The sequence below is a fragment of the Crassostrea angulata genome, chromosome 3 (genome assembly GCF_025612915.1).
Source record: "Crassostrea angulata isolate pt1a10 chromosome 3, ASM2561291v2, whole genome shotgun sequence".
Classification (NCBI taxonomy): domain Eukaryota; kingdom Metazoa; phylum Mollusca; class Bivalvia; order Ostreida; family Ostreidae; genus Magallana; species Magallana angulata.
Window position 1 is genome coordinate 54,107,480 of NC_069113.1, and position 12,191 is coordinate 54,119,670.

General features: G+C 33.4%; 1 protein-coding gene across 1 annotated transcript; it reads right to left on the reverse strand.

Annotated features, from left to right (window-relative positions):
* Nucleotides 1-1,166: 1,166 nt before the first annotated feature.
* Nucleotides 1,167-11,797, reverse strand: LOC128176543 (uncharacterized). Its single transcript, XM_052842949.1, has 20 exons — nucleotides 11,501-11,797; nucleotides 9,821-10,299; nucleotides 9,650-9,729; nucleotides 9,525-9,568; nucleotides 8,877-9,159; nucleotides 8,637-8,782; nucleotides 8,334-8,489; nucleotides 8,152-8,232; nucleotides 7,929-8,054; nucleotides 7,165-7,275; nucleotides 4,775-4,849; nucleotides 4,539-4,666; nucleotides 4,376-4,462; nucleotides 4,144-4,233; nucleotides 3,346-3,456; nucleotides 3,058-3,256; nucleotides 2,817-2,960; nucleotides 2,572-2,657; nucleotides 2,411-2,481; nucleotides 1,167-2,279 (listed from the first exon to the last, which is right to left on the reverse strand). The coding sequence occupies exons 1-20, from the start codon at nucleotides 11,547-11,549 to the stop codon at nucleotides 1,943-1,945; spliced, it is 2,883 nt and encodes a 960-aa protein (XP_052698909.1). The 5' UTR covers nucleotides 11,550-11,797; the 3' UTR covers nucleotides 1,167-1,942.
* Between the last annotated feature and the right edge of the window lie 394 nt (nucleotides 11,798-12,191).

Consider the following 12,191-nt stretch of genomic DNA (forward strand, 5'->3'; position numbering starts at 1 on the left):
CAAACTATGTATCAGTAATAGAAATATTTCTCGAAAATTGTTTGGATCCAAGCAATATTGAACTTTAGTCTCGTTCAACCAAACGCTCGGCTGACACCGTAAATCTCCGACAAGCAAGAGAAACTCTCTGCTTTTCGGAGATTTACGGAGACAGCCGAGCGTCGAGCTGAACGAGACTATATTGAACTCTGGCGTAGGAATATATACGAGTACAATAAATATCTAAATTGTTCGTACCATTTAAAATCTGACTATTTTCAAGGTATTTATAAATAAGTTTCCTTAAAAAACAATGCTTTAGCATACATTACACCGAATTTATCAATTATTTTCAAGAACTAAGTCTTGTCAGCAGCGATGATTTGTGCTGAGGTCCAAACACTGTTTCACTTTCGGTTTGTCCGAGTAACTGCATAGGAGAGTTGATTAAAATCAACTCCCAAAAAACAATCGATTACTACAAGATAAAACTCCACCAATTATTATCGACTGAAAGGTGACCGAATGTTTATCATAAGTGACTAAATGTTTATTACAATTTGACTGAACGTTCCAAAACCATCTGTTAACATACCGTTCACTGAATAGCGCATATTCTCTATGTGTACACCTAAGGTAGTTTAGAACGATTATTCAGATAGGTTTATGTAACTTATAATGCATGATTTTTATTTTAGATTTTGAGTTATGATTTACCAATTCTAAATTGTTAATTATTATTTTACTGCACGTGGATAAATCACGTTAGAATCACATTGTCATCTCATGGACAGCAATGTGCGAAGTTTGCATACATTGCTCTCCTTATATGAACTTTTGATTACTTTTATTACTCCCTTTTACCTAAATTAGGTATGCTGTCTGAAAATCATGACAACTCAGCTCAGTTTGTTGACATCTAATTTGTATTGAAAAAAAAACCAACTACAGAACTAAGACAATTAAAATCTATAGTACGGGAATTTGCATTTATATCGCTTCTCTCAAATGATATTTTATCACCCGTTTTCTTAAAATAAATTCAGTATAGCTTGTTGACAGATAATAAACGATATCAATAACCCCCCCCCCAAAAAAAAAAAAAACCCACAAAAAACAAAAAACCCCCACAAAAAACAAAAACAAAACAAAACCAAAGAAACAAAAACACCCCCTCCCCCCAAAAACCCTCAAAACAAATAAAAAAAACATCATACGGAAACAATGTATCAGGTTTATTCATTATACTGTCATGTTGTTTTGAATTTACCGGGTGGCAGTAAATTCAAAATTTACAACATGACAATACAGATGACAATAACATTTTAATTAAACGACGTCCAACCCTGACCTTACTTTGACCCAAATTGCGGCTACCATAACTATATATATCAAATAAACACAACAAAAAATAGCATAAAAGAGTATGCATGTTGATTTTTAGGTTTTTTTTTCTTTAAAAACAGATATTTTTCATCTTAATAAACATATATGGCTTCTTTGATGGTTTATAAGGATATGATAAAACGCAGTGAGCAATGCAGGGAAAAATATAACAAACCACCCAATGCTGCAAACACAATACACCTCTCTCTCTCTCTCTCTCTCTCTCTCTCTCTCTCTCTTTCTGATTTTTAATTTCCCAACCCACTAAAAACTATCTAAACAGGTAATTATAACAAAAAATTGATACGAATTATTTGAGGATGCACATTGTAAAATCTCATTAGCATACTACCTGTACATTATGCAAGGAGCTTTATCAAATCATAAAAACTGAGTATCAACCATTATTTTTGACTAGGATCATGCAATTCTATAAAGTCAGAAACTGGACGTGTTCTAAAAGTTTCTTTGGGTTTTCAAAATGGGTCTTGCAAAGGCCATCTGACAAACTTAGATCACCATCTGCTCGCTGTTGGTACTGAAATGTCAAGTTCTATTCATGACCACCTAAGCAAGTTTAGGAATTAACGGTGGTGTTTGTTTCTCTTTTTCCGTTCAGTCCCCCTGTTTGTTCCGCTGACTTTTCACCACCCTCACTCATTGATTCGACTCTTGCTTGACTTGTCCATTTTGATCGCACGACGTTTCTTTTATTCATTTCTTCCAAAGTGGCATTTCCTCTATTCATATCTTTCATAGCGTTCTTGGTTCTGTCATAAGAAATGACAACGTCCTCTATTCTAAGTCCCCCTGACTCAATTCCCAGGAATTCACTAGTACTGTAACTATCAGCTGAACATTCCTGAACGTTCATACTTAGCATTCGGTTCCTTACATTTTCGTCGAATGGATCACTGTAAAAAAAGGGAAGACGATTATTGTTTAAAAGGGTCTGAATAAAAATCAACAGAGGATTTTAAATTTATATCGGCACTGCTGCAGTAGCCGCAGTTTCCAGAACGTTTTTTGGCAAGGATTAAAATACCAAAGTTCTACTTCAAAGTATCCCTGTTTCCCATATTTGTATCTCCTTCGTTGCCCAGTTGGCCATATAACCTGCAGACAAACCTACACATATATTAAGGTATACGGTATAAGCTTCCCACTCCAAATATGTGCATTGAGGAAAAGCAATATGTTACATACATCGACTGTTGCATCGAAATGGGTCCGAAGCACAACCCCAATACTACCTGGACCCCCGTCATGGCCATTGTCTCTCCAATCATCACCTGAATGAAAATCAGCTTTATAACAACTGAAATGAGAGAGAGAGAGAGAGAGAGAGGCGCCAGCCACTTGGAATCCAAGGATTTGGGTTTTTTCAGTGTAGGTTCGTCTATTACTAAGCTGGTCTTGTGCCTTAAGGAGTGAAAGACAACTTTTTGTACCCCTTTTAACGAGACATCCAACATCAATTAACTGATCATCTGGTAAAATTCTAGGTTCGTCGACTACCGTTACAGCAAAATCGCCATGGAATCCATAAGGATAAGGATATCGATTACGATTGTCCCACATAACGAATATAAAACCTGTTTGGAACAAGTAATTTTCTTTATAATACTAGTACGAGAATTTTAAAAATAAACTGAAAAAATATGAAGCGGAATCTAATGTAGAAGCATTTACCGTCACGATCAATATCAACAACTGTTCCTGGACCGTGTGTGTCTTGTTCGTTATACCGCCAGTCTGGGCCCCTCCTTACTCTAGTTCCTATCGGTGGCATGCTAGTGGTGAGTTTTCTGTGGCTATTGTTGGTCTCGTTGTCATGACGATCCGTTCCCATTTGGGGAGGTGGGTTTCGTATATACTCAACAAGGTCCTCCTTAACGTGAAATATTTTTTTGGACATATTAAAAAGCTTATACGAATCGTGTTTAAAAAGACAGTTCCAAATCAATAGAACAACTTTACCAAGTCTAGTTGTCCTATGGAATGCTCGGATGCTTCCAAAACTGCCCGCACCATGTCGGGTTCCACATTCCGAAAGTTCGGAAAATAGGACCTGAGATGAGCAGCTAACAACAAAGATGAAACAATGTATAACTACATAACAAAGAGTTATGATAGAAACAAAAATACTGTTATAGAAATAAACAGCTCAGAGAAAAATAAAATACTGTCATAGAAAGAAGTTCACCACTAACAGGAAAGATTGAAACTGTCATATACTCTAGAAGAAGACCTAAATTCAGATTTTCTGTTTATTTATTTGACCTGCAGATGTAATCATTGAAATTCAGTTTTGTGTCTCAAAATGTTTTCTGATGTAATATCCTTTGTAATCTTCTTTAATTGATAAATACAGGGGAATTTCATTTCAAACCAACTTTAACCTAGTGAACATATTTGGCGTTACTAAATGGAAGCACGTGACGTCTTGATACTTTGGTAAACAAATAATTAGAGTGCACTGTAGACACTATTTTAATGGACAAATTCATATGCATCAAGACTTTGCAAAATAAATTTTTTGGTTAATTAAAAAAAAAAATTGAAGTTTTTATCCATACAGTTTAGACCTTTTAGAACAGATTCAATTCTTCCAAAACATATTACAGCGCCAATGAATTGAACCGTTTTGGTTTTGGTTCGTGTCAATCTATCATGTGAGTTACTAGTACCTGATTTAAAAGTAAGTATACTTTTTGATTGTTTACATGATATGTAATCTAGGTTGAAGTAAATAAGTTTCACTTATAAAGAAACGACCTCTCCTTCCTGCTGATGTATAAGTTTATCAAAGTCGGCTGGTCTGATCGATTTTCCACCCGTTATTCTAACTGCTGGCCCTAACATGGTCTGAAAAAAAAACAACCAAAAATTCTCGCCTCTTATAACAATTTACAATGAGAATACATTAAAGAATAATAGGACTTTAACCATGTTGTGTTTAAGAATGATGTATGTTTAAATTATATTGGAAAATCAAATAAAAAAGTACCTCATCCGCCTTTCCAAGAAGTACACTGTATACTCTGACGGGGGGTCCTATTGTTGCGGACAACACAGCGGCTATTTCCGCCGAAATCTTAAAAAATAAATGTTCGTTTATTGTAAACAATATTGATAAACACAATTCGTTTATAAATTAAATCAAAGTATACATTTAAGATATCCGACATCTCTGGTGTAAAATCTTTATTCCCGGTAACATGTTGAGGGGTGGCTACTCCGTCTGTTAGAACGATGATCCGGGGATAAAATGCGTCCCCTCGTACACAGGGAATACCTCCTAAAAGATGTTTTAAACATTTTTTTTAAATTTGGAATATACATGTATATTAATAAAGTTTAGATTATTAAGAAATATAAATAAAAATTGATTTTTGCATTTTCTTACCTATCAATTTTGTTACAGCGCAAGAAAGTAGAAGTCCTGCAGACAAAGGACTTGTTCCTCTAGGTTTTAATTTCTCTAAAAATTCATATTCATAATCATATATATTTACATTTTCCAGTGTCTTTGTCTGTAAATTACATTATATTTCATGATTTCATTAATGACCATTTTGATATTTATTTATACAATCATATAAGTATAAGTATTACTAATAAGGAATCATTCTTTGTATATCATGATGTGTTCAAATACAGTCAGGCGTGTTCAAATCTATCATAAAGTCCTTCGGGCTTTATTTGATTTGATCAACCCGTCCGTATTTCACCAAATCATACAAACCGATTTCACGATTTTTTGCATATCTTAGGTTTGGATCTTTATACATGCTTCATTTTGAAAACATGAAATATGACTATTATAAAACCTAGGAGTCCATTTAACAGACATATAAAACTGACATTTTAAGATCGACGTTGAAAATCTTTTAATATAAAATATAAAACAATGTTTTATGGACTAGCTGTAATATGATATTAAATACACAAGAGAGAACAACTGTATTTCAACTGAAGTTTTATGTAATTAAAGTTATGATATAATAAGAAAATTACTTTGACTTTAAAATGAAACATATATTATGAATTATGAAACTTTCTGTATACAGTTCAAGTACATGTACATAAACTTGTCTGTTCTCAATTCCTAATATAAAACAAATCCGACTTTTGTTTGAATTAGTGCTTTAGACTTAATAAGGATAATTCTGAGAAAAACCTAGTATGTAATGCCGGTTTACATCCTTTTTTCTCGGTGCGTCTTTTTACCCCAATGAACCCCAATGAACCCCAATGATACCCCAATGAACCCCAATGATACCCCAATGAACCCCAATGTTACCCCAATGATACCCAAATACACCTAATGATACCCCTATGATACCAAATGATATCCTAATGAAAATTTGCAGAACTTGCGCCGGGTGACTGGTCCAAGGCACATTGAACAGCTAACTAGGGATGATCTAATCATGCCGTAGACAGAAAACTTTTCACATCAATAAACTCTATCCTTATTTAGATTTTTGTGAAATTTCAAGGGCTTATCTTTGTTCCTAAACGAATAAGAGAAAATGTCTCAATAATTACTGAAAAACTCTCGTATATGGGTCCGCATGTATATAAAGCACTAAAAATTGCTAGCGACACGAAAAATTGAAATTGTGAAAATTCGCGTTGTTAGCCATTTTCAGTGCTGTATATATTCAATTTACTGGCTTAGTATCTATAGATATCATTAGACCCGACACGTTAAAGGTGCATTGTGTTATTAATATTGGGGATGTTTTGTATAATTGAATAAATGTATACAATGTACTTTGATAATAATAGTCATTTGATAATAACTAGAGGTACTGCGAGCAAGCTCACAAATGAAAATATAAAAACTGAAGTCTTTCTCTAATGGAAAAGAATCGATATGTCTCTTTTTCTTAAAGTTATGTTGAACTAGCACCAATGACCAAAGCTCCCATCAGGACATAATTACAGGTCACAAACAATCTTTGAGTCAAATTTTAGCTTAAAAAATTCTAATCATTTCCCATTATGGCCCAATCGGTGAAAAAACGGCACGTAGTTGAAATTTCATTTGTGTAACATGTTGTTACATAAAATTTATTAAGTGTATCAATTATGAACATACTTTGTATCATTTGGGTATTTCAAAGTTCATTGGGGTATCATTGGGGTTCATTGGGGTATCATTGGGGTATCATTGGGGTTCATTGGGGTAAAAAGACGCACCCCTTTTTAATCGTATTTATTATGAAATACATATGAAATTAAAATCTTAATCTGGAGGTCACCCCCCCCCCCCCGACCAAAAAAAAAAAAAAAAAAAAAAAACCAAAATAAAACTAAAAAACAAAACCTAAACAAATCCTCTAAAAACTTTTCACTAAATTTTAATTGTTAATTGTTTAATTTGTTGATTTCCAACTTCTATTTAATGGAATAATGAAACAAAATTTACCACCATTATAATACTCTCCAACAATTCAGATAAATATTTGGACTTGTTTTCATTTCAGAGGAGGTGAATTGGTTAATTCAATTACAACAAAAGTATTCTTTTTTGAGAAATGGACAGGCGTAGCCTATATCCACTTCTCTTCGCAAGCCCACACATTCTGACTCTGGAAAATGTGTAAGTGTCGGAACCGAAGACGGCGGACGCTTCGACCCATGTTTCGATTCAAGTTTTCCTGAGTTTTCGTAACAGACTTAATATTATTTCTACATTTTTAACAAGTGGATGTAGACAATGCCTGTCCATTTCTCAAAGGAGAATACAACAAAAGTTACCTTGAAGTGTGCAGAAAGAATACTCACTGATCATTTGTTTCAGGTTTAAAAAATCCGTACAACATCGGCTTAAAACTTTTGTGTCCTCTCCAAAACAAACTAATCCAACGCTCTGAGGTAAAGGCGAAGCCTGTATACCTTTGGTATGAGATGAAATGTATATCAACTCATTAAGTAATATTTACATACAAAAATAACCTACAATTCATATATTACAAATAAATGAAATATTCTCTTAAAAACACAAGGAAAAAAATAATTATAGAAGTTAGACCTAATCAATCTTTCAGTCAAACATCAAATACTTATTTATTCTTAACCTAACCTTGAAACTTTTATAAAGAAATGACATGTGTTGATAACGATCAAAGAGCTATCAAAATAAAAAATCCAAAGGAAAAATACAAAACAGGGATAGAAAAATAACGGACCTCTAATAAAATTAGAGGGAGGATAAGGTACCATGGAGTAGCATGCATGATGGGATATAATTCAGTCTTGCATTTTAAATTCTGCATGAAAAGTAAATGTCTTTTAAAGCGCCTCGATGGCCGTTGCCATTTTTAAAGACTATTTTGATCTCTTTTAGAAGATGGACTTCATATAGAATTATAGGAGAGTACTCAAATTTAAAGGTAAAATATATGGACTTTTTAAAAAAAATGAACAAATCATTTCGTAAACTTTTAGTAGATCTGATAGTTAATGTTTTGAACTTCTAGCCTTCTTAAATGCGTTGTACAGATTTCATAATTGGAACCAGGACTATTAAAAACTTAAGCTTTGTGTACCTGATATAAATCGAATAGCCAGATCGACCATCGTTTGGAATGCCTCTCCGGACATGCTTTCCGAAGTATCCAGACAGAGAACACTACATATACCACGTACACTATGAATTTCTCTCTCCTCGGTATCTGTAACAAAGTGTTAAAAATAAAGTTACATTTTTCAGTATTCCATATAAAGTAAAATGAACGGTACTAATATTTATAAAAAAACCCCACAATTTACTCATTCTCAGGAATTCGTTGGCCTTATCCATCCAGTATCCAAAAGACAAATCATTTCGTTGGGTTAATGACTCAGAATTATCTGTAGAACATTAAAAGATAAATGTTATTGACGCTTTTTAATCATCTGACTTTCATAATTTTTATAAACGACTTAACCATTAAAATAAATTAAAATCATACTGTGACTGGCCTGGACCGATTGGTCACAATTACTGCATTTTCGATCGTCTAAAGAATTGTGCTCTCTCTGCAGGTTTAGAATAATTTCTTGAGGCCCATCGCCGTCTTGTCTGTCAATCTTTGGGTTACCGTTCCATGATGATCTTGGTGGACAATCTGTCTCGCATGAAATGTTATCATGCACATGATCTATGTTTACCTTGCCTAAATATGGTTGATTTTCATCATGTGATTCCAAAAAACAATTTGGAGACATGCCTTTGTTTTCAGGACCACTTTGATTGAACATAATGTCAGTCATACCGTTCTGATGAAATGAGCTGTACAGGCCGACATGGTTATTATTGGTCGAGCAAAGCGTGCTATCTTCAAGATTGTTTGGAGAAAAATCTTTAGTGCCAGAGTCTGGTTCAGTGGAGACAATTTCATCTTTTTGAGATAATGAACTGCTACAATTAAAAAAATACGACGTGAAATTGCAAAAATTTGACACTTGATCTTAATGTTGAGAGCCTAAAATTGCTTTAATAATACTATTCATACCTATTTTGTTCAATCGTTAATATCTTGGAATTAGTGTTTGATTGAAAAGTACTGAGAGGGTTTGGATTTTCATTCTGTTGCTCTTTTGACCCATTTGTTTTTAGTTCTTTATTTTGTAATTCGTATTCTGTGCAGTTTTCTCTTCTAGATTCTAATGTCTTCAGTTTCTTTTCCATCACCTGAAGATTTTCTGTAAGCCTTCTTAGAATATTCTTTAGATCTGTGATGGCATAATCTTTCTCCTTCCGCACCTCTTTAAACTTCTTGACAATACTTTCAAGCTCTAAAGGTAAAATAACAATATATACAATTTGTCAAATATTTGTTTAATCATGTGTAACGATATATGTCTGGTTTGTTTCGAATGCAATACTGCTGAGTGAAGTTTCATACAGAAGCAAATACTGTAAACCAATTTTTATTCTCGTGCGAGAAAATTTTGCGAGGTTTGCAATTACCTCATTGCAAATGCCTCATTTTCAATCAAGACCTTTCCGTATGGTTGTAAAACCAGAACGGGTGTGGGTTAAACTTTGTCGAAAAAATAGGTCGCCAATAATCAATTAATCCCAGGTAAATTGCAAAATAATTTCGTCGCGAAGAAAATTTGATTATCAGTAATTTGGTCTTTATCATTATTGGAAATACCTGCTATCAGCTTTAGTCCTCTGTCATGGAATTTTCGATGGGAACTACAACATTGATGTTCAGTTATTACAATGGGAACCGATGATGATAGTTTACTCCAAATTGAATTAACTAATCACACTTACCTAGAACGCGTTTTTACCATAGTCAATATCACACGGTGATCTTTGTCAAGATTTGCAACAGATTCATGACACTGATTTACCTACAATAATACGTTGACAAATCAGAATTCATTTTAAAAAGCATTGCATATATGAAAGTTAAGCGAAATATGTTTAGAGTTTGTGTATCACCAATTGTTTAATGACTAATTTCTTTTCTTCACTCAAATCTCTTCTGCTCTCCTTATGACCAACACTGTCATCTTCGATATTTTGCAGACACAGATTGTCTTCGTCTTGACATTTGTCTTCTTTATCACCAGTCTCACCACTCTCAAGAGACTTTGATTCGCCAAATGCAGCAACACACTCTGAGTTGTCATCTTTGTATTGACAATTTTCAATGTTGTCATCAACAAGTTTTCTGTCAAACTTCCCATTAGTACTTAAATGGTTTACGTCCAAAACCACTTCGTTTTCTTTCTTAACAACGCCCCGTCTGCCTCCTAAGAAATCAGAGTTGAGACTTCCTGCAGGTAATTTGATTTTATTGAGAGTGTTTTTTTCTGGAACTATACCTATGCAGTGAGATTTGGACAATATCTTAGATTTGCCCAAAACTAATTCCTTTCCAACATCTTTCTGTACTGCTAGAGAGTCTACAGAAGAAACTAAAAACGGTTTTTGTTCCATAAATAAAGTGTTTTGATTTTAACAACTTCCAATAACTAAAGATTTAAAAAAGTATGAGCCATATATTATTATCAAACAAGTATGCCCCCCCCCCCAAAAAAAAAAAAAATTATGAAAAATAAACAAAGGTTTCTGGCGTGTTTTGCTTGATCTAAATTGGAAAAGAATTTAAAAATCAAATTCATGATTTAATTATATCATCTTCTTATCGCACGTTTTTGGGCATATATTACATTAATTCGAGATAAACCGAAAATCATATCACATTATGAATACCGTATAACGGGTAATTTTTACTGCTGTGATTTTTTACGAATTTGTCATAAAATAGTGTGATTTGAATTTTTACGCGTAATTTTTTTACGAATTAGACATGTCCGTAAACATTAAAATCACCTGTAGTAAAAGGGGGAAAATTTCACCGTGACTTTGTTACAGTTAACACACATACAAATCAGAAAATCGTTTTTATGTTAACGATTCCTTATATTTATGATTGTGTTTATACATTTACCTTTATTTCATATGTGATATACACTTTACTTATTCATATTTATCTGGGTATCATCATTGATGTACACCATGTGCTCGTCTCAGTTCGATTTACCGGGAAAAAAAGAAAGACAACTCCATTTCAAAAATTTTTCTCTCTCTTTATCTTTCTCTCCCAACCAAAAAAGACATCTAGCTACTAACGTAGCATTATACGTAGTTTTTAAAAAATACTCAAGACTGAATAGAAAGATCAGAACTGTTATCACCACGTGACCAAAAACGCTCAAATATACCTACATGTACAGCCGCCACGGACTGAGCTGAAGGTCATGAACGTACGATGTAGAAAATTTACGTGCGGTGTTTTTTTACTTCTGTGAAAATTTACGCGTTTAATTTTTACGGATTTAGAAAACTCGTAAAAATTAGTAAAAATTAGCGGCACGTAAAAAATACCCGTTATACGGTATCTCAATTTTGCCTGGAATGTACGTTTTTCCAAATTGCTCTGACAACTCAAAAACCCCAACAAGTTGCCAGAAAGTTCAAGCAGAATTTCAGACTTTCATAGAAAAAACTATCTCCAGGGGCACAATAACATGGAGTTAGTCAAGAAATATTTGGAAGAAAATGAACACATACAAATCTAAGAATGAAATGTTTGTAGATAAATTTGAAACTTGCCTGTAGCATGTGTAACTGCAGTTGAGCTAACGTTTCCCATGTCATTCATTGCTCTTAAATAAATGTGAAACTATTTTCATCATAATACATTTCAAGTGTGTAATAAGGAAATTTTACTTGCCACAGGAGAAGAATTCAATTGGTGATGCATTGTTCCATAATAGCTGTTTCCGTTCGATTTCCGTATCATTATAAAATCATACAGACTTAGAATATGCCTTCATTTACGGTTCGTTCTATACATTTTGATTTAGTATTATTAACAGTTTTATAATGTTATCTATGTTCCGCGTTGTTTAAAGCCAAAACTCGTTATGTTTTCTTTCATGTTGTAATTGAAATCTTAAATTTTATTAATAAACGAGGCCGAGTACAGATCGAGTGCCATGCTTTTACGCATCTTTTTTTTGCAGCCGTAGGTGCAAAGTTATATAACTTCCTTAAGTATCTTTTTTTTTTTTTTTTTTTTTTTTTTTTTTTTTTTTTTACAAAATTAACATTATATTTAATGTTTATAAGTTGAGAAATTAAGACTTTATGATCTTGCTAGGGTTTAAATGGCAAAATGACGGTAACGCATCATCATTCTCAGAGTTATAAACTATGTATAATCAAAAAGAAAAGAGTGTGGCGACTTGCTCATTCATTCGAGGCGGAAATGCCTTTTTTGAATAATAATTTATTGACAGGG